Source organism: Neomonachus schauinslandi, chromosome 7, assembly GCF_002201575.2.
Source record: "Neomonachus schauinslandi chromosome 7, ASM220157v2, whole genome shotgun sequence".
In the NCBI taxonomy this organism is placed as follows: Eukaryota; Metazoa; Chordata; class Mammalia; order Carnivora; family Phocidae; genus Neomonachus; species Neomonachus schauinslandi.
In genome coordinates, this window is record NC_058409.1 from 124,677,156 (window position 1) to 124,698,857 (window position 21,702).

The 21,702-nt window shown below is 44.2% G+C and overlaps 1 protein-coding gene across 2 annotated transcripts in view; it reads left to right on the top strand.

Annotated features, from left to right (window-relative positions):
- Window positions 1–20,416, top strand: part of ADAMTS12 (ADAM metallopeptidase with thrombospondin type 1 motif 12) — a 292,985-nt gene extending 272,569 nt beyond the window's left edge. For both annotated transcript variants that reach the window (XM_021696033.2, XM_021696038.2), the window contains 4 exons: window positions 3,199–3,375; window positions 6,376–6,519; window positions 13,055–13,208; window positions 20,182–20,416. In XM_021696033.2, coding sequence (XP_021551708.2) covers window positions 3,199–3,375; window positions 6,376–6,519; window positions 13,055–13,208; window positions 20,182–20,360 — 654 coding nt within the window. In that variant the 3' untranslated portion in view covers window positions 20,361–20,416. The remainder of the gene's footprint in view (window positions 1–3,198; window positions 3,376–6,375; window positions 6,520–13,054; window positions 13,209–20,181) is intronic.
- The last annotated feature ends 1,286 nt before the right edge of the window (window positions 20,417–21,702 follow it).

The following is a 21,702-nucleotide window of genomic DNA, read 5'->3' on the forward strand; positions in this document are numbered from 1 at the left end:
CTGTCTTATTCTCCTTCTTGTCTTTGTGTTTATTAGATTTTATAGATGGTCAGGGGCATTGCTACATTTTTTCGGATCTGAATTTTTAGAAATGAACTTATAGGGAAAGAGCCCCTTTCTTGCTAAATACAGACCATCCCCAACTTTGATATATAACACGTTCCCAGGAACATATATTAAAGTCCAATGTGCAGATGTCAAAACATAGAATTGCATGTTATCAGGGAGCCTCTGTCCCCAGAAAGCAAACATTGAGTAGCAGGAAGGTCATTATAGACTAAAAATCACAGCATTTATTTTATTCTTGGTATAATTTGTTGTAAGTCTGAACCGTCAGACATATAACACCCCCGAAGGTTTTAGATTAAGGGATCCCTAAAAAATAGAGGAATGACAATGAATTAGAGGCATTAAGGACCACAGGAAGCATGAACCCAAGACCACTCCAGTGAGGACTGATGTCCAGACCCTGGAGCTCTCCATGATGGCCCCTGTGCATCTCTCTGTCCACCCCCACTCCTTGCCCTAGCAGTCTGATCCGCTTGCTGTTCCCAAGCAAGTCTTGTTTCATAGCACTGTGCCTCTGTATGTGCCCTTCTCTCCATCTTGAATGTCCCCCACCCTGTTTGTCAGCTGAGTGAGCATCTGCTTATCCTATATGCTTCAGCTCAAACTTTGGCTCCTTCATTTAGACCTTTCCTGACCTCTTCAGGTGAAATTGCCCACCTCCTCCATTGTGCCCTCACTAGATAATGAACAACGTATGATGTAATCTTTATTCCTTCTACTCATTTATGTAACTCTCCTCTCCTGTTACATTGGAATATAGAGTCTGGGACATAGAAATGCCCAAGAACTGGAAGGGAAGTGGGGGTGGCATGGGGGAAGAGATGGAAGGATGAATTTTGGTGCTGTTCAGCTTAGAATTTTTGGAATGAAATATTTAATCTTAAGGGTCTTATGAAACTGTTCAGCATAAGGAAAGGAACAGAAAAGAATTTTTTAATATCCCAATTTAGTATTTGGTTCAACTTGGAAAGCAAGAAAAGTATTCTGAAATCAGAACAGAATACAACGCAGCGATCCCATACTTCATACCACTCCAGAATGTTGGGATAGTCTAATCATCTAGTTTAACCTTTCCACACCAATGGAGAAACAGAGGCTGAGAGACGAGCAGTGGTTAACCCACAGTCAGGTAACCACTTGCTGTCAGGATCACACCTGAGTGCAGTCTACCGACCTCCCAACGCTATGCTCGAGCATTTCACTATTCTTGACTGAACACCCTGTGTGAGTCTAACATGGAACGTGTATCAGGATGACTTTGTAAACAACACAAGGGAGAATTGTGATTTCATTTTTTCTTCCAGTGGCCCCTATAAGCTAAGGGTATTTTTCATTCTAACTTGATCTGGTCTGCAGACCAGAGCTGAGGTGGTAACTGGAAAATGAGCACTTTTGGTCACAGTAGGGCATTGGCCAGGCTTTTTGTTCTAGTCTGGCTTCTGTCCTCAGTCTGGTCCACAGGCTCCAGGTTAGGAAAACATGAATCCAAATGACTGTCCTCTAGGGCAGTAAGAAAATGAATATAATAATATTAATAATAGCATACAAACAGAACAGCATTAGGAGTGATTTAATATCCTGCCCCTTCTCTCTTGCTAACTGAACAAGAGGCTGTTTTGAAAATGGAATGGAAAAGTCATGGATTTAGTGAGTGTCTTCCCTTATTATTTATTTCAGCATATTAATAAAGTTCATTTCCCATTGAATGTGAATAAGAAAAGGGGAATGCTAATTTGAAAATTGAATTTTGAAACAGATTGCAGCAACAAATGAAAAATAGGAAAATAAAATCTCATTTCATACTTACGTCTTGTAAAATTCCCTTGTCCTAATACAGAGCCCCGTTGCTTTATCACATGCTATTTCCCAGAAATCTGTTTTGTCAAACGAATGGCTGCTTTGTGTGGAAATTATTAGCATGTTTCCTCATTTGTTCTGTGGCTCATTTCAAACTGACAGTTACTTTTTACTTTGTGTACTTACTACATGGCCGGAATAGTGAGGTTTTTAAAAAAAATTATTTATTTATTTATTTGAGAGCGAGAGAGCATGAGCGATGGGGAGGGGTAGAGGGAAAGGGAGAAGCAGACTCCCCGCCGAGCAGGGAGCCCGATGCGGGGCTCGATCCCAGGACTCCGGGATCACGACCGGAGCCGAAAGCAGACACTTAACCAACCGAGCCACCCAGGTGCCCAGGAAAGTGAGGTTTTTTAATTTGTTTTGTGTGTGGGGCGGGGGGGGGTGCCGTTTGGCAAGTGTCATTTATTTCTAAGAAGCTAAACATTCAATTTTTGGAAGCATTAGAGCATCAATCTGTCCCTTGTCACATGGGCCAGCAGGATGCAGGGGCTGCTATGCATGCTGTCAGCATGTGGGAGGGGGCATTGAGGAGGGCCTTGTAATGGCTTTCCATGAGCCTGTGCTGAGCAAACTCTCAGTGATGAAGGCAGGGGATGTCGGCTCTGGGAGGAAGGATGGTGGTAGGGACAAGCTCACTCCCGTGAGTCAAACTGCTGAGCAGTTATTCCAATTATTTCCCTCATATAGGCCCTTCACTTGATAAAGGGCAACCCATCCTGCCTTCAGAGTCACGGAGCCAACAGGTTTTTAGCAGGATTCTGGGGGAGAGATGGGTGTGGCTTGGCAGAGACGTCCCCTTGTGGGCAGCCTCGTTCACCCAGGATGACTACACCCCAGAGGGACTGGGTGCCCACTGAGGCAGACCTGCACCTGCAGACACCCAGCCCCAGGGTCTGCGATCTTCACCACAGCCCTGGGAGAGGCAGTTCTATCCCAGTTTACAATTATGACACCTGAGGCTCAGAATGTTTCTGTGACTTGCCCAAGAGCTCATGACAAGTGAGTGACAGAACGGGACTTGCCACCCGGTTCTTAGACTTCCCCGCCTGTGTTTTCTGACATGGGCGGCCCCATCTTTGGATGCTGCTTGAGTGACTCTCTCTCCAGGGCCTGTGAGGGAGATAGGTCACTTGAGCTAGACTTCACCCTGCTTTGTGCCTGTAAGCCTGGAACTCCATGGTTCTCTCTGCAAACCCCCCTGGAATTCAGGGGAATGAAAGCCTGATGCCAGGGACTCAGGTATCCCCTCTTGTGTCCCTCTGCATGCAGTGTTCCAGAAACTGCAGCGGGGGCTTCCAGATCCGGGAGATTCAGTGTGTGGACAGCCGGGACCACCGCAGCCTGAGGCCGTTTCACTGCCAGTTCCTGGCTGGCATTCGTCCCCCGCTGAGCATGAGCTGCAACATGGAGCCCTGTGAGGAGTGGCACGTGGAGCCCTGGAGTCAGGTATGGCCTCCAGATACATCATCCACAGACCCAGGCAAATGCGAATCTCTGTGTTACCTTGCGAGTCTAGAAGTCAGGGGAGACCACACGTGCATTGTGACAATGACTGGCCTCCACTCAGTGGCCCAGCACTTTATGGAGGAGGCCGAACAGGTCAACTTAAAGACTATGTTGTGTGGTTTCAGCTGTGACAATTCAGTGTTTTAGCACAACCCAGTCTCCCTCTGGATATACTGGGCAGAACTGGGGTCCATGTTGGGGAAATGCGTGCAGACCACTCTGAGGAGAGTCATTGAGGGCGGAGTCTCACATCCCTCTGCTAGGCCTCTGCCTAGTTGAGCTGGGGGGCATGGCCAGCTCCTTTCCACACGCAGTGTATTTTGGAGTTCCACCTCTCAGTTCAATGCCCAGATCACTGTTTATACAAATACAAAGAAGTGTGTTTGTGCCTGTGTGTGTCTGTCCTCTGTTTTGTGAGGGCCTAGGCTCTGCTAGGTCTTTGCCCTATGTCAGCACATGAATGGAAAGTGACTGCTCTTCTCATTTGCCAGTAGGCAAATACGTCAACAGCTCCCAAAAACTACTCCCAACCATATCCGTGTGTGGTAGAAAGAAGAGAAAAAAAGGAACCCAGCATGTTTTGAGTGTGTCTGTGGGCTAGGCATTTTGCCTACGACACTTGGTTTAATTCTCACAACAACCCGAATAGTAAGCGTTATTAATTTCATTGTATAGGTGAAGAAATTGAGACTCAGAGATTAAGAAATTTACATGCATTCACACAACTAGAAAATAAATGGTGGAACAGGAGTTTCAGCACAAGGCAGACTCCAGCGCCTTGCTCTTTCTACCATAGCAGTTGGCCCAGTAGGCATCAAACAGAGTGAACTGAGGAGAAAGAGTGAATCAGTAACTGTTTGCGGGGGTTGGGGTGGAGGGACCAAACCCTCCACCTGCTCTGGAAAGGAAGGTGGTGAACCACAAGTGTAGGACACAGAGTTAGCGTCAAAGCTTACAGAAGACTGCCCCCCACACACACACAAGCCACTTCCTGTCTACATGTCAAGCAGCCATGCTGATTCCTGAGGCTCTGGGCCAGTACCTGGTGCTTTCTGGGGCAGCAGCTACCACTGTCCCTTCTTTCTCCTCCTTCCCTGCTCAGCTCTCGGGCACATAAAGTGCCTGCTACTCCCATGCTCTGGACCTAGGCCTCCAAGCCATCCATGTATGATGAGCCTGGTGACAGCTTTCAGAATCCAGGAATCTGCAGAGGAGCCTTGTAGAGAAATGCAACTCAGGTTTTTAAAGATGAGCCATCAGATCTGCTCTCTGAAAAAGATGTATTCTAGGAGCCCCAGCCAGGAGCTGTTCCCTGAAGAGCTCCCACCACCCTCCTTTCTGAAGTCTACTCTGTGTGAGCAAACCACACAGTTGGAAGACTACCTTCTGAGGGAGATGGAAAATGCAAAAATCATTTTGAGTATTTCTCTGGAGCTTTTGAGAGTCTGGGAACCCTTAGGTGCTTTACCCTGACTACTCCTGATGCTACTTTGTCTGTACATACTAGGAGACTACCATCATGAGAATATTGTGGGCCCCTTTGCTTTGTCAGCCGGCCCAGCCTTCCGGCATGGAAGAAGCATTTCTGCTGCGGGGATGTCTCTACAGGAGAGCTTCTCAAATTTTAGCACACTTCAGAATCACCTGGAGGGTTTGTCAACACACAGATGGCTGGATCCCACCCCCAGAGTGTCCAATTTGGAGGTCTGGGGTGGGGCCTGAATTTTGCATTTCTAACAAGTACCCAGAAGATGCTAAAGTCTCTGGTCCAGAGACCACACTTGGAGAACCGCTGGTTTGTACTTTCTTCACCTTCTTTCCTGGACATTATGTGGTCAGGTGGCCCTGAATATATGCACATGTGTAGGTATGATGATCTCAAATGGGAGAATCCCTCTCCTTCTCTCCTCATATAGGGTTAAAAACAACAAATAGGCAAAAAAATCCGTGTTGATTCTCAAAGGTGGAATATCGTGAAAGCAATAGAATAGTTCTTTTATTGAGCAGAAAGCGTTTATTGCATGTAATTATCCTGTTTTCTATGGCACCACCACTCAATGTCATGCCTGATGTGATGAGCAAGATGTTGCCAACCATAATTATTTTGTTGTTGCTGTTGTTGTTACCATACCATAATTAAGATTTTTCAAAGTACTTTTCTTTTTTTTTTAATTTTTTAAATTTTATTATGTTATGTTTCAAAGATTCCTAGTAGATAATGTAATTTCCTTCTAGAAACCTTAGGAAAATGAGACAATAGATCTTATCAAATTATATTAGTGAGCAAAAACCTGACATGTTTTAGAGTTGTATCCCTTTGGGAATCCAGCTTGTCATCTCAAATTTATTTTTGTGAGCATTACAGTCAGTGGATCAGACCCTGGGGCAAACCCATCAATTCCCCTATTCCAAGTATGGCCAAATTTAATTCTAAAGCATTTTGTAGTGGGAAAGGAAGACTGAATCCCATTTTAAGAGGAAATAAAATTCTATTGCAAATGCGTGCTCCCTGTTTGGACTGTTGGAGCTAATCATAATGAAAACACCTACATTTTACGTTTTGGTTTCTAGATACTTGTGCTAGAAGCCGGAATGCGAATAGCATGACGTCCATTCTGGAATGACCACTCATTTAGGTTTTTAACCAGAATTCCTTCTGTGTGACATACTGTTTTACATTGAACTATGTGGCATCTTCTGATTTTCTTTTTCTCCTCTTCATATCCTCAGAATGCCTTTTATTAATTTCCTTCTCTCTCTTTAATTTTTGTTTCATCACTGTTATGTGGTCATCATGAGGAACCTGGTGCAGATTCCAGTAGAGACACTGGTATTCTTAATAGCTCTGTAACCACAAAAATGATAATAAGAAGGTCTTCCCTGATCACTGCAAATGTCGTCAGGTGATTTTTACCTAAACGTGTCCCTGTCCTACCTCAGTGTTCCAGGTCCTGTGGAGGCGGAGTTCAGGAGAGAGCCGTGACTTGTCCGGGAGGCCTCTGTGACTGGTCGGAAAGGCCCACGCCCACAGCGCCCTGCAACAGCCACCCCTGTTGTCACTGGGCCACTGGGGACTGGGACCTGGTAAGAGTCACTTATATTCCCTTCCATTGACTTCAGTCTTTTAAAAAATAGCGTTTTTTCCTCTAGATTTCAAAGGTAAGGTATATTCATTGTCAATGTTCAGCGTCTCCATTGATTTACAGAGGGTTTCTATATATTTTAGTTCTGGTACTCTTCTGCCATCCATACCTCTAAGTCTGCTAAAAATTGAGCCTTAGCTGACATGTGGTTCAATGTTTACTGTCTTGAGCTCAGAAGAGAAAAGTTCAAACACTATCAAAAGAAAACAGATCAAATACCAGTATTATCCCAGAGGCACAAAACCTAAGGAAAGGCAATTTGGGGTCCCAATACCTTGGATCCTGGGGCTTTTCCTGAATCAATCAGGAGTGGATATGCCCTGAAGCTTGAGGCTTAGCCTGATTTTGTGAGTTTCAGATCTTGTCAACCCGCAGATCAGCTTGCCAGATGGCCAGCCTGTTGGATGAAGAGACAAATAAAAAATTAAACTGCAAATGAGGGAAAAATTTATTGTCCTCACAAAGTTTACTTGTTATATAAGTAACTGTATCAGTGACACCAACAACAAAGAAAATTGTCCCATAGACAGATTGTGCCATCCCTCTGATTTGTCATACCCTGGATTCTCTAGAAAATGGAGTCTTAAGGCCAAATCTAAAACTTTATTAGGAAATACAATGTCAAGGACGTAGGGATGACGGGAAAGAGGAGGGAGGGAGGGAAGGAGGGGAAACGAATATGAGGTGATACGTTACCAAACTGACCACGTGTCCTAACTGACCACTGCTCGGGGTCAGGAACAACTGGTTGCTTGCTCTCAAAAGAAGGCCTTCTAAAAGCTGTATGAACTACCTCCTCTTAGGGTAGTTTGTCCAGGGGCAGGAAGGGAGGAGATGATCTATTGGCTCCTATCTCTTGGGATTGCGTAAAAAGTCTCCTCTCAGATGACTAATATCCCCTATTGTCCTGGGTTATTCATGTGTGGGCATTGGGCAGGCCCCACCGTGTCTCATGTCTCAACAAGAAGAGAGTCGGGAGGTGAGAGGCACACAGCATGAACATGGGAGGTGCAGGGCAATGGGTTGGGCTGTGCTTTCCTGAAGTTGGTTACCACCTCAGCTGGGATGGATCAAAGGCCAACAACTGGGAGACGGGGAGGTGGGGGGTGGGGGGGTGGGCAAGAGGATCTGATACACAAATCCCTCAACTATTAATATTTTTTAAAGTAGCTTGTTCTTGTATATTTTGATAGTTATAACACAGGCCAATGCAGTATTTTTGCCAAATGTAATGCCCCCAGATACTTTGAAGCCGCCATACCCTTATTGATTCTCATTGTTCAGAGTGGTGCGGTTGCTCCTGCATGCCCATGACCAGTTCGCAGGCTGGCATGTGCTCTTGAGAAAGGCTTCTGCTGGCACGTCCAACTCAAGGTTGTGCTGGTCTCTGGCTATCACCCACTTGAATCCAGGAAGAACAAGATGATTCATTACTGCTAGAGGGACATTGTACATGAATCATGTAGCCTGCAAAAATATAAAAAATGCATCGTTTATTATTTTCATAGCTTAGAAAAATGTCCAGGAGACAAGGAAGAATGATGTCAGCCACTTCATTAAGTAGACAGGGCACATAGTACTTTCTGTGAATTCCCTATTTTCATTGGCATCTAATGCTGATTCATGATGAATTGCCGAAGGAGATACCAGTGTCAGAGCAAGCTTTTGTTTATGCGTCCCACTGAACTGTCTGCCGGGGCTAGCACCCAGCTTTCACCCTGTCCCCATGGGTCATGTGAACAGTGGAAAATGTCACATGCAATTGTAATTTTTTTCATGTAAATGTAATTTAATCACTTTATATTTGGGCATCTTACAATATCTCCCTTGGAAAATGACTTCATTTCCTGTTCCCTAGAAATTCAGTTACTCCAAAACCAAATTTCTTCATCCATCATTGAGTTCAGAACCTGTAAGATGAAACCCAACAAATAAATGTGTGTTTCAGGATTAGGCTTTTCAAAAATACCCTGGGGTGGGGGGTGCCTGGGTGGCTCAGTCAGTTAAGCACCTGCCTTCGGCTCAGGTCATGATCCCGGAGTCCCAGGACTGAGCCCTGTGTTGGGCTCCCCTCTCAGCGGGGAGTCTGCTTCTCCCTCTGACCCTCCCCCCACCATGCTCTCTCTCTCTCTCAAATAAATAAATAAAATCTTAAAAAAAAAATACCTTGGAACCCTGGGTAACAATATAAGGACCACTAAGCAAATCACATATGACCATTAGAAGAAAATAATTGCTGTAACATGAACTATCATGAAAATGTTCAAAATGTGGGCCCCACTCAGGAGTTTTTTCATAGAAGATTAACAACTACAGATGGACATTTTTAAGTCTGTCAATTCCCTGAGGCTCTAGTACCTTATTATTCATTGTAAAGGAAAGATGAACGATATTCTTTCTGGCAAGAAAGATAATGATAGCCCAGCAAATATTACAGTAATGATGTGTGAAGCATATCCTGCTCTTAAGGAACTCACTGAGAAGAGGAAATTATCAAAAACACCCCCCTTTGCCTGTAAGAATGCTGTCGGCTTCTCATTTTGGCACTTAGGTAGCATTCAAGTTGTAAAATGAGGTTTTGTGTGGTTTTGTTCTTCAATTTCCAGCACATTTTTTCAGTTATAATCATCTGTCTGGCGTTAGAACAGAAAGCATTAAAATCAGTGAAAAACTTAAAATACATAGACTGACTCAGCAGTTCTACCTGTAATAATTTAGCCCACAAATACACCATCAAACAAAATCCTTAATGATGGTAAAGATGTTCATTGCCATGTTGTTTGTAATAGCAGTTCCTAAAAATAACCTAATATGCTCTGATAGAACTGGCTAATCTATTAATTTATTATGGTATAGCCCTTTTAAGAATGAGGTAGACCTATATTTCTGAGTTGTAAAAATTTCTAACAGCAGAAGTTCAAAATTACTTTAGAGAGAGTTAGAGGTAACTGCCTCTTGGAGGTGGACATGAGTTAAAGTTTCCCTGGAAGAGCCATGTGTCAAAAATTCATCAATTGTGCATATCAAAGACGAGGGGACATGAAGGGTGGCTAACACCTACCAAGACAGCTTTTGGAATTGCTCTTGACCTCCAACACCTATTATTAAGTGAAAAAGGCAAATTATAGAGCCCAATTAACACATGTGGTTGGGTTGAACGTATACATTTGCTTCTCTTCCCCAAACTGCATTCAATAGAAGAGATAAAAAAATTAAAAGTGCCACAAATCCACAAAGACAAGAGGACAGGAAACAATATTGGAGAAGGAGTCAATAAAATTTTGGAAGCTAGAAGCAGATAGCCAAACTTACAGTTGACTTAGCATGCCAGAGAAAGCTGAAAACTGTCCATAGCAGAGATTTCCCAGGTACCTCTGAGACAGCAGTGTGTGTGGGGGGGGGGGGGGGGGGGGGTGCGGGGAATGGCGTTGGTTGAAAGTTTATAAAGAGAGGCAGTTGGATCTTTAGATCTTTCCTACATCCTGACCATAGCCTGGAGGTCTTCTCACTGGAGAAGCAAACCAAGAGAGACTTTGGAATCAGTCACGGTTGGTAGGGACAAAAGAGCTTATTTCACCAATGATCAAGTGAAAATACATGCAATAAATAATGTCCTTCCCCCAGGAGAGCTTCACAAAGGCAGGGGACTGGGTTAGCCTCAAGAGAAAAAACCTCACATAATAGATCTCTTCCTGATCACCTTATATAAAGCCACCTGTCAGTACCTGCCACCCATGCAACTTCCAATCAACTCATAGGTACCTCATCTTAAGTCAATAGCCTAGGATTACTGGACATTTGAAAAAATCTGTCACACCAAGGACAAAATAACAAACAGAACAAAAGAAACTCCAAGGAACAGAGACCTTGAAAAGAAAAACCAAAGAAACATCGAACTCCCCCCACCCAAAAAAACTATAATCTCTTCAGAGAAACAAGAGCCTACATCCATGACATAGCTTCCTAGCACAGCTATATAAAAAGAATATTCAGAGAATATAAGAAAAAGTTAAAAATTTTTATAATAGCAAAAGTAAAAAAAGTAAGTAGAAGATAATGTGGAGAAATCTCTCAAGAAAAGGAGAACAAAGACAAAAAGAAAATATGATAAAAGATAAGAAAAGTAGAGGATCAGACCAGGAGACATAACATCAAAATAAGATTCCAGAAAGAGAGAATGGGGATGGAATAGAAATGAGGCGATCAAAGAATTAATAGAAGAAAATTCTCCAGATTTGGAGAACATGAGGTTCCATGCCCATTAAATGCTATAAGAAAAAGGAAAGTCAGGAGAGAGGAGGACGTGTTTCTACACCAGCAGAAGCAGAAAACAAATCTGACTTTACATGGTTGTTACCAGGACTGAACTCAAGGATATCTCCTGAGCACTTAGAACTGTGCCTACCAGGAATTAGTAGTAAGTGCAAGAAAATTATTCGGTGAAGATGTTTTCATTAGTTCTAAAATACCTAATGGTTCCTCCTCTTCATATTTCTCCATTCCATCCATGTTGTTTGAGTGGTAGCAACACCAGAGTTTTATAGCTGCCCACACGGTGAACCTTTGCCGATCATATGCTGAATCCTGAGAATCAACATTTCCAAACAGGGGAGTTTAAGCTGAAGAGAAACCTTGCACTTTGATTGGACAGAGCATCCATGACTGAGTGAGACTAGTGTGGAGTTCAGCTAATCAGCCTTAGCCCCATCCCTATTTTGAGATGCTCAGTTCTACACAAAGATTCCTTATTGTCGCTGGTTCCAAAGAAGTGGAACTGAGCATTGAGAGACGTGCACCTTCTCTCTAAAACCCGCAACTCACAGCATTACTACTATTAACAAAACCCAAATCAGCAACCATGCTTAATCCTCCAATTAAGTACCACACAAATTCATGCATCATCTTTATCACAAGTCGTTTTCATTGACTAATAAATGCATGGACAGTGACCTCTCTGCTTATTTTTGTGCTTGGCTTGGAATTAGTTCTTTCATCTTAATCTGCCCTGCCCAAGAGGGCCAGGAGGACTTCCGCACTCAGGACCAGCCCAGCCTGGCTCCATCAGACCCTTAGGAGCAGAAAGCAGGAAGGGAAGTCATTGGTTCTTTATCTAACAACCTTATTTTACAGAGGAAGAAAGAGAGAGGTTGAGCGAATGATCCAGGACAATATGAAGTAAGTGGAAAAGCCAATCTCTGGAATCCTGGTCCAGTACTCTGTCAAATTCTGGCTTGATTAACTTCCCTCATTCTTCCCACTGTCCTCTGTTGCACACTTTTGTTTACTCAGGATCAGCTCAATAGTTATTTCTTACTGGTTTCTGCCCTCTGGGAGGTTTTGATTATATAAGAAAGGTAAGGCTAAAAGTAATAAAACATGAAATAGATGTTAATCATTAGAGTATCTGGGGTCCACAATAGCCAAAATGTGGAAGCAACAGTTTGGAAGTATCCAAACAGATGAATGGATAAACAAAGTGTGGTATAAACATACAATGGATAGTACTCCAGCTTAAAAGAAATTCTGGTGCGTGCTGTAATGCAGAGGAACCTTGGAGACATTATGCTAATTGAAATCAGCAAGGGCCAAAGGACAAATATGGTATGATCCCACTTATATGAGGTATCTACCTCATATAAGTGGGGTTTTGAATAGTCAAATTCATAGAGACAAAAATAGAATGGTGGTTGCCAGGGGCTAGGGCTGGGGCTGGGAGATGGGGAGCTCTTATTTAATGGGGACAGTGTTTCAATTTGGAAATATGAGAAAGTTCTAGAGAAGGATAGAGGTGATGATTGTACAACAGTGAGAATGCACTTAAGGCACTGGACGGTATACTTAAAAACGGTTAAAATAGCGAATTTTTATGTTTTATAGATATACACAATAAAAAGACTTTTTTTTCACAAGTATATGTGATAAATTCAGACACATGTTCTCACATCCCCAGGAATCATAAGCCGCTCTCGCGGGCCAGAGAACCTCCCTTGCTGGTAGGCCGCCATTTCCTGACACTGGGGTTCCATCTTACCTGTGTGGCTTGAGGCCACACATGGTCCAGTCGGGCCCGTTCCACATTCTCTCGCCATTTCTCGATGGTTTTCCTCTCCCATTTCTCTTTCCTCACGTCTGATTCCCAGCCCCAAATCAAAACGAGTTCAGAGAAACTGGATTTCTGAGGCACCGGGGCCTAGATACGAAATTTTATTCTATTCTTCTTGCTGTTCAACCTTCGTCCACATTCTTCAGAGAACCCCATAGTAAATTAAGCCAAATTCAGTCCACAGTCAGTAATACAGCCTCCTCCTAAATTCACATCTCCAGATGACTAGGGCTTTATTCTCTGACCCCTTCAAGACGATTCCTGATAATGGGGACTTGCCCCTACTTGAGCATGGCGGCCTTAGGGCCCCGCTAGAGCCTCCGTGGTGCCGCTGGGGAAGACTTGTGACTCTCCGCGCACCCCTCTCTTTCAGTGCACCGCTTCCTGTGGGGGTGGCTTTCAGAAGAGGACCGTCCATTGCGTCTCCTCAGAGGACAATACGACGGAAGACCGATGCCTGTGTGATCACGAACCCAGACCTGCAGAATTCCGAAAATGCAGCCAGCAGGCCTGCAAGAAGAGTGATGGTGGGTGAATGACTTTGCGGCTGGGGAGAGAGCTTTTCATAAATAAGGTGTCCCGTGTGAATTGATGTGGATAGTTTTAGTCCCCTTTTTGCGCCAGGAATCTTTATGCTGAAGAGGCCAGCCAGCTCCACTCAAAGCAAGCTGTCCATTTGGTGAGGTTTGACTCTAATTCCTTGAGGGGTTATTCATCCATTTTCCTGTCTCAGAGTGCATTCACACTGACGTCATCCTACACAGATGAGAATCACTTCTGCTTTTTCTGAGATTTCTGAGAGATGCACCAGCCTTTCTCAGGAAACCAGTCAGGTCCTGAACGGCCTTCTATGTCAATGCAGCACCACCGGCTTAGATCAGCTTCCACAGAAACAGCTCTGAGGTGCAGATCTGGGTGCAAGGGATCCATTTTGGAAGTGCTCCCGAGGAAAACCGTGAAGGGAGTGGGGGAAGCAGGACAGAGGAGGGAGAAAGCACAGCCAGGTGGCTGCTTCAGCCTGGTCCCACAGGGGAGCTGCAGGGTGGAAGCCATGGGTCGGAGCCGTCTGCTCCTGAGGCCGGGGAGCTGGACTTTCACACTCCCACACTTTTCAACCATGGGCCAAGGGCTACCCTAGTGGAAGGGAATTCGCAGGTGTTAAAAGCTTTCTACATGGAGAGACAAACCAGCTCCAGTAGGCTCTGTGGGCAATCCTCCAAAAGAGCCAGGGTCTCTGGGTATTAGTGGCTAAAGAACAGGGATGCTGGGACTGGGGGGTCGGGGGTGACACATGAAAACAAAGCAACAAATCTAAGGAGGGAGACCCAAACAGGGGAGCATCAGTGTTGTCTGCTACATTCAACCTCCACTTTCAGAAAGCATCCCAAGCTGAATGACTTCTGATCACCTTTGTCATGTTAAGTATGTTGAACTACAGCCTGGAAAGGTTAAGAGGCCTGTTTATGAATACAGGGGGAACTGATTGCAGAGCCCGAGTGCCAGGCCAGGTCTCCTTCTCCCTCCCATGCCTCACTTCCTCGGGGGTGAAAGGAATCCAGCCTTGGAATCAGACAGCAATGGGTGTGCATCTTGCAGCAGACTCTTTCTATCTATGTGACCTTGGCAGGATATTTAATGCTCTGAACCTATTTCCTTTTGGATGTAAGGAGAATAATAACACAAGCCTTCCAAAGGTATTGTCAAGATTTTAAATACCAGGTATTAAGTAGGTTTGAAAAGAAAAAAGAAAATTCCATCAACAAACCAGTTCAGTTACCTTCCTTGGGCAACTTACTCATTTCAGTAGCCTATAGTTTTCTTATCCATTTATGAATGGGTTCAAACATGAATTTTAATGTCCATTCCATTGGTATTTGGGGCTTCATTGATATGTGAGGGTTTTTTTTTTTTAATTAAATTAAAAACCTAGAGAGAAGGTTTTCAGGCAGGGAGAGAGGATTTTTTGATAATTCCATCTGTTACAAAGTAAAGAATGCCTCTTATAGATGTAGTCCTGAGATTGGGATTTAGAGGGTCAGGTTGAATTTACTCTGCCCCTAATTAAAGAACTGACTACTAGACATCAGCAGCTAAGTGAAAAACTCTTGAAAACTAGCATGTTGGTTGTACAGAGTGGTAGTTGTGTTCTGAAGATTCTTCAAGATGAGAGGTAGTGAAGGCCATGGTCTATTAATCTATTCCTCACCTCCTTCCAAGGACTGAGGGTGCTGACGTTCAACAGAGACTGCCATTAGAGGTCATACCCTGAGAAGATTTTCCCTAGAGGTTGCTTGTTGACAAATCATGCACTTAGTCAGCAGATATTTGCTGGGTCCTGACTTGACTACATGTAAACATAATGTCAAACAAGAAACAAAGCTGCAACCCAGTGACACTGATAAGGGAGGTAAAGATATTACAAGAGTTCTTGGAAAGGGCATTAACTGTAAACTGGGGAGAGCAGGGAAGGTCTGCAGAGGAAGTGAAGGATGAATAGACAGGTCAGACGGGAGGTTCCTGGAGAGGCTTTCAGTTTCTACAGTAATTAGGAAGAATACAAGGTCATGGCACAGGAGTCTAACTCAACTCAAGTATGAAGGTCATAGGAAGCTAGGAATGGTAGGGCTGGAGGGAAAAGCTGGAGCTTTGGAAGCATGCCAAGGAGTTTGGACTTTATCCCCAATGCAGAAGGAGCACTGGAGTATTCCATACAGGGCTATGGAGATGAGAAAGTCGTGCTGGCTGCCATGTGGAAGATAGACAAGGAAGACCACTCAGGAGACTGCAGCAATATAGTCCTGCTTGACCATGCCCAGTGTTAAGGGCTGTTCAATTCTACGTAGATGGTCTTTAACTGTTTTATTGCTGGACAGTGCAATCTTCAATAATCAAAACCAGGTTAAATGCATACTTGGTGTTTTTTTCTCTTGAAATCTCACACTGACAAGATGATGACTAACAGCTGACTGACAATGGATATAAATAGCAATGAATTTCACTCATCAACAATTATCAGAGCAACAAAAGTTAATTATAGCTTCTCTTGAAGGCAGAGCATGCTTACTCATGTAGAAACAACATGAAGAGCAGCTTCAAGAAATTCCTTGCTTTTAAAAACCCACCACCCACCCTTACCCCTGTGCCTTCTGAAATGCTTTGAAAATAAATCATTCAGTGCCTGGAATCTTGTCAGCCAGCTAGCCATCACAATAAACATATGCCCTGTGTCCATCTTACAAGATCAGATATCAATTCCATGTAAGGTTTGCTTTCTCCAGGCCATTTTACTTCCTTTAGATGCCATCTAAGTTGTTGATGATTTAAATTCTAAATCAGAACTACCATTTCCAAAGTAGAGACTGTAAAACCCTAAGTAGGTTAAACATTTTTTTTTTAATTTATCCAGAAATATTTACTGAGTATCGGGTATATTCTAGGCATTACACTCATAATGATTAAAAAACAAAAGCAAAACTCTTATGCACACCATTCCTGGGGTTTTTTGTTTTATTTTTTGTTTGTTTGTTTGTTTGTTTTAAGGAATGAGGGGTAGAGAAGGCAAGAGAAAGAATAAGGAAAGTAATAAAGACAGTACCTAGGCCCAGAGTTGCTACAAATGAACATTTGAGTCAGCAAACTTTCTACTCAGGAATATTCTTCCAGATGAATAGGATTTCATGTTTTCATTTATTCAGCAAATATAAGGGATCACAAGATACGTCTCAGACAAGTGCTAAAAAGTGAGGATACAGAAATGAGTATAATACAGCCCCTGGCCTCAAGGAACCCAAACTCTTACAGAAACTGTATTTGTCAGCAATATTGAAATTGTTTTTCAGCTTTCTTTTGTGGGCAAAATATTATCCTTTCAACCTAGACACAGCTGACAACAAAGAAACAAGCTTCTAACTGTCCCTTTAAATTTCCAAGCTTGGTTTCTGTTGAACTGGCAGAGGCAAATTGGGATCTCCTCTCCAAGTTGCCCCTAATTATAAGCATTGTGTGTGCTTCGGCCGGGATCCAGTTTGCTGATGAACACAACAAGCCTTCATTGTTTTATAATAATAAAGAGAACTGTGCAGTCAAGCCATGCCACGATGTTAGGCTCATGGTCATTGTCTAAATGAGCTTCTAAACACGGGCCTGGAACACAGGCTCCCAATTTAGGCCACCACTATCCGTTCTTCCTTCAAGTCCCCCACTCTTGAACAGGAGGACTGCAAGACCCAGCATGCTTCCAGGGCTCCGAGGACCACTGAAAAGCAGAGTTCATAATCCCATGGTTCCCAAGATCAGGCAAGAACACCAGGTGTGGCTGAGCCTCTGTTGTTCCTGGAGGTTTCACCTAACCTGACAGCTGGGGGGCCTGTGTTGAACAAGTGAAGATGCTGTGTTCAAGGAAAATCTGTCCGTGTGACCCCGTCCTTCCCCATCGCCGGTACAAGAGCTTCATTGCCTTGGTGGCTGAGTTTTAGAGGCCCTGAAGCAACATCCAAATCCCAGCCACCAGCTACATGTCAGCTATGCAGTATTGGGCCAGTTACTAAGCCTTTCTGGAACACCTCAGTTTTTAAAAGAATAGCTATACCTACAAGTCCATTTCTAGGTGGATCCAATGAGATGGTATCTAGGAACTACATTACCTGGTATGGGGTAAGTGCTCAATACGTTGTATTTCTGTTATGACTGTTGTCATAGGGGAGGAGGTGCATTACTGTCCTAGGGCTACCATAACTGACTACCAGGAACTAAATAGCTTAAAGCAACAGAAATGTATTCTCACAGTTCTGGAGACCAGAAGTTCAAAATCAAAGTCTCGATAGGGCCATGCTCTCTGTCTTAGCTTCTGGTGGTTGTGAACAATCCCTGGCTTTCCTTGGCTTGTAGCTGGGTCACTTCAATCTCTACCTCTGTCCTCACACAGCCAGCTTCCCCTCAGATGTCCGTGTCTTCCGGTGGCTTTCTCTTCACTGTGTGTACCTGTGTCTCCTCCAGGACACTAGTCATGTTGGATTAAGGGCCCACCCTATTCTGGTATGGCCTCATCTTAATTTATATCATTATTACACCTTCAAAGAAATATTTCCACATAAGGTCACATTCACATGTACCACTCCCACTTTGGGGGACACTTAAACTTTGGAGGATGTAGTTCAGCCCACAACAGGTTAGGGCTTTGGGAGGCTCTAGGAAGCCCTTTTAGAATGGTAAACACCCTTGAGAGATCACACCAGAGCCTTATCAGAAAAGGCTCATACCATCATTTACAGAACAGTTCAAGATAGAATGTAGTGCTATGTTTGAGCAAATGTTACAGTAATAATGCAAGTTGGGAGACTGAGACAGAGGGGATTGATGTGGGCCAGCATGGCCAAGAGAAGCTTCATGAAGAGATGGGATGCAAGCTGAGCTTTCACACTTCCTCTGTCTTCTTCCTTTCCTGAAGTAGCCCCAGAGCACTCCCATACTCATTTCAGGGAAGATGTGGGGCAGAGAGCTACACCACATGCCCCTCTTCCAGCCACCATCCACAAGGGCTTCAGGAGACACTGGCTAAGAAATTGGAGCAGGCCCGTGACACCCAGGTGTCCATGCTGGTCCTGTTCCAAAGCCAGCAGCCTAGAAAGGAATCCTTGCCTGGTTCTGAACACCAGTGCACGTGATGCCTGGTCCAGACCCCACGGAGAACACTGGCTGCCCTCGTGGAGCTGTGGGAGAGGAAGAGCCCAAATTCTTCTTCCAGTAGGACTCCTTGGCTGAAACGTGTACTCCTTCTGAAACAGAGCATCAAAGAAACTTTCCTGTGGGATTTTAGGAGAGATTGGATTTTATAATAGGCTTAAAGAAGAGGCCTAAAGAAGAAAAGAATCAGCAGTGAAGATTTTTGGGTTCTAGGAACATTGTGTGTTACCAATTCCCAAGTGCCGTTCGAACCTGCAAACAAAATAGGATTGTGACTGTTAACTGAAGACATTTATTTCTTCGCGGAAAAACAAGGTCACGTCAAGAGAATGATGAGCTATGAGGAGATTAAAAGCATTTTTTTTGCCTTCATGACTGGAAGGTGAAAAAAAGGCAGAAAGAGGAAAAAATACTTGCACAGTTTTTGGGTAAAGAGGATAGTACCTCAATCTCTACTTTTAACTGCCAGTCCTATTGACAGAAGACAGGAGCCTGTTTGTGAAAAAAGTTTTTCTTCAAAACTATTCAAATCTCTTCTGTAAGGAAGAAAGCAAGGCAACCAGAGCTCAGAGAGGCACTCAGGCAAAGTTTGAAACAATTTCACTTTAGAGAAGAAAAATCTGCTCTTTGGGGCCTTGTTGAATATCTTCCAGCCCAAGAGTACATGGACCAGTCCAACCTGAGTGCCGCTCCTAGAATGTATGTGCTGGGGACCCCTGAGAAATTCCCTGCATCTTGGATGAGGAAATCAGGCCAAGGGGCGGAGAGGGGGGGGTGGATGAGGGACTTACTTGCCTAGAGGTTTCAGAGTAGAACAAGGATTAGAATCCAGGTAACTCATCGGATGCTTACTGTGGGAATTATCTGTGTATGTTTTATGTCTTCATCTACGTGGTACATTTCTGGAGGGCAGTGATCACATTTTATATATCTATAGCTTCTGCCCTGCTGAGCTCTGCTCAGAACCCGTTGGTTAGTCAGCTAGCTGGGTTATTGTCTGGTGCTTTGAATGGTATGATTGGTAAAACTGTCTCTGTTGAGCTCTGGCTATGCCACTTACCGGCTGGGTAACATTGTGCAGCTTTTTAACTTCTGTAGGCTTCACAGTCCTCATTTGTATAATGGAAAGACTCCTATTTGCCTGATCGCACTGCTGGGGAGATTAAGTGAAGCAATGCACGTGAAACATTGCGTTCAACTATCGCATGACAATATTGCAGAGCCAAACACCTCTAAACCCAGGGCCCTAAAACTACCATCATGTGTAGTTAGCTCAGCGTCTGCGGGTCAGCTAAGGTTCAGCTAATCTAGCTTGGCCTTGGTTGGCCTTGACTGCCAGCCGTAGGTTCGGTCTAGGTTTGCTCCATGTGCCTCCCATCCTCTGTGGTCCACTAGCTGTGCGAACCACCTGGGGACAGCAGAAGCTCATGAGGCCGGGCTCATCCCCCTGCACCTCCCAAGGCCCCATAGGGATCATCTCTACTGATACCACATTGTCCAAAGCAAGTATTGGGCTGAAGCCAAAGTTGAGCAGTGAAGTATTCACCGCCCACCAGGCAGCCATGGCAAGGGTGGGAATGTGTATATAACACTGTTACACAGGAGTGAAGAACTGTGACTCATAATTCAGTTTAACACAAACAGTTCGCACAGTGTCTGTTACATAATCACTGTTCAGTGGATGTCAACTACTGTGAATTATTGTGAAGCCTTTCTGGGTAGACATATAACATCTTCCATTAATAGAAGTTGTGCTCATTCACTTACAAAGGATAATCTTTGTTTTTTTTTTTGTTTTATTTTTCTCTCCTTCCACAGATTTACTTTGCACCAAGGACAACTTATCAGCCAGTTTCTGCCAAACACTAAAAACCATGAAGAAATGTTCTGTGCCCACTGTGAGGGCTCAGTGCTGCCTCTCATGTTCCCAGACACACATCGTCCACACCCGAAGGCCAAGAAAGCCACAGTTGCTCAAAAACCCCAAAGCATTCTAAGTCCAGAAGGAAGCCACCCCCCACCACAGACTGCAGCAGCCCGGGGACTGACTCGACTGCATTCTAGCCCCAGGAAACCACTTCACTGAGGTTTTCCAGTCCAACTTTGGCTCAAAACAAAACCCCCTGTGTTTTATTAGCCACAAAATGCCCTTGCAAAAGGCATGGGACTGTAATGTTTGCTGCTCCCTGATAGGTGAGATATCCAAGAGGTTCAGGCGTCTCCTGGGATGTGCTCTTGGGAAAGGTGCCAAATTAGGTAAGTCAGTGACATGATGTCTTTTCCCCCCTTGAAAGTAAAAATGAAGACACCAGATTTTTCCCAGACTACCTCAGGAGTATCAGGAAATAGAACCACATGCATCCAGGGAGCAGTCTTGTTGATTTACCTTGGTGAAATCATCCTTTTTTTCCCTCCCTGCTTGGGGAAGCTGCTGTTTAATATGTCATGGGAGAGATTTCAGAAACATTCCTTTAATTCACCCAGGCAGAGGGCCACTTTCTTCAGCCAGTACTCAGCTGGGGCAGGGAGAGAAAGTGTTGGCTATTATCACTCAGCCCCCGTAGACTCGGTATCTGGGCTCTTTAGACTCCTGTGCCTGCCTGGAGACACGAGAAATGAGAGGAAATGGTCAGAAACTGTAGGATTTAGTAAAGGTAAGGGATTTAGCTTAATTCTAGGGAAGACGTTTCTGACTCAAGTATAATTTCTATGAAAACTCTTAAAAAGGAAATGAACAGAAATCAATTTCTTGCCGGTGTAAGAAAAGAAACATGGACCTTTATACTTCCCACCTTCCTGGCCAATACCTTTCCTTTGGGGAAGAGCTGATGAGTCTTCCCGTCTGACTTCCTCTCCAGTGTGTTCCCTGCCTGAGTCATCAACTCAGAGGTCCAACTGTCTTTCCACTGCTGGGGGTTCCTGCACAAGAGCTGCCATAGCCAGGTCCGTGGGGGCGACACCCCCCCACCTACCCCAAGGACGGAAGATGGAGCTCAAGATCAAAATATTTCAGAGGACCAGGTCAACTGTATTAAGTACAAGAACTGATACAAACTTCCAGTCTTGAGGGAAAAAACCCACAACTCAAAGTGAGATTAAACATGACCCCCATACACCCAATAGTTACTTTTGAAGGTCTGTTCCTTGATCTATTCTCCAAGTCAGGAGAGTCCAAAACAGTGAAATGAACGTGAAAATGCTTATTCTGGATGTTCTGACCACCCATCAGGAGGCTGTGGTCTCAAATACAAGGCAACTTCCCTAGTTTGTAAGGGGAGGCATTTACATGAACTGAACCCAGAGAGTGAGGACGGGTGGGTGGGTGGGGGCCTCTTGACA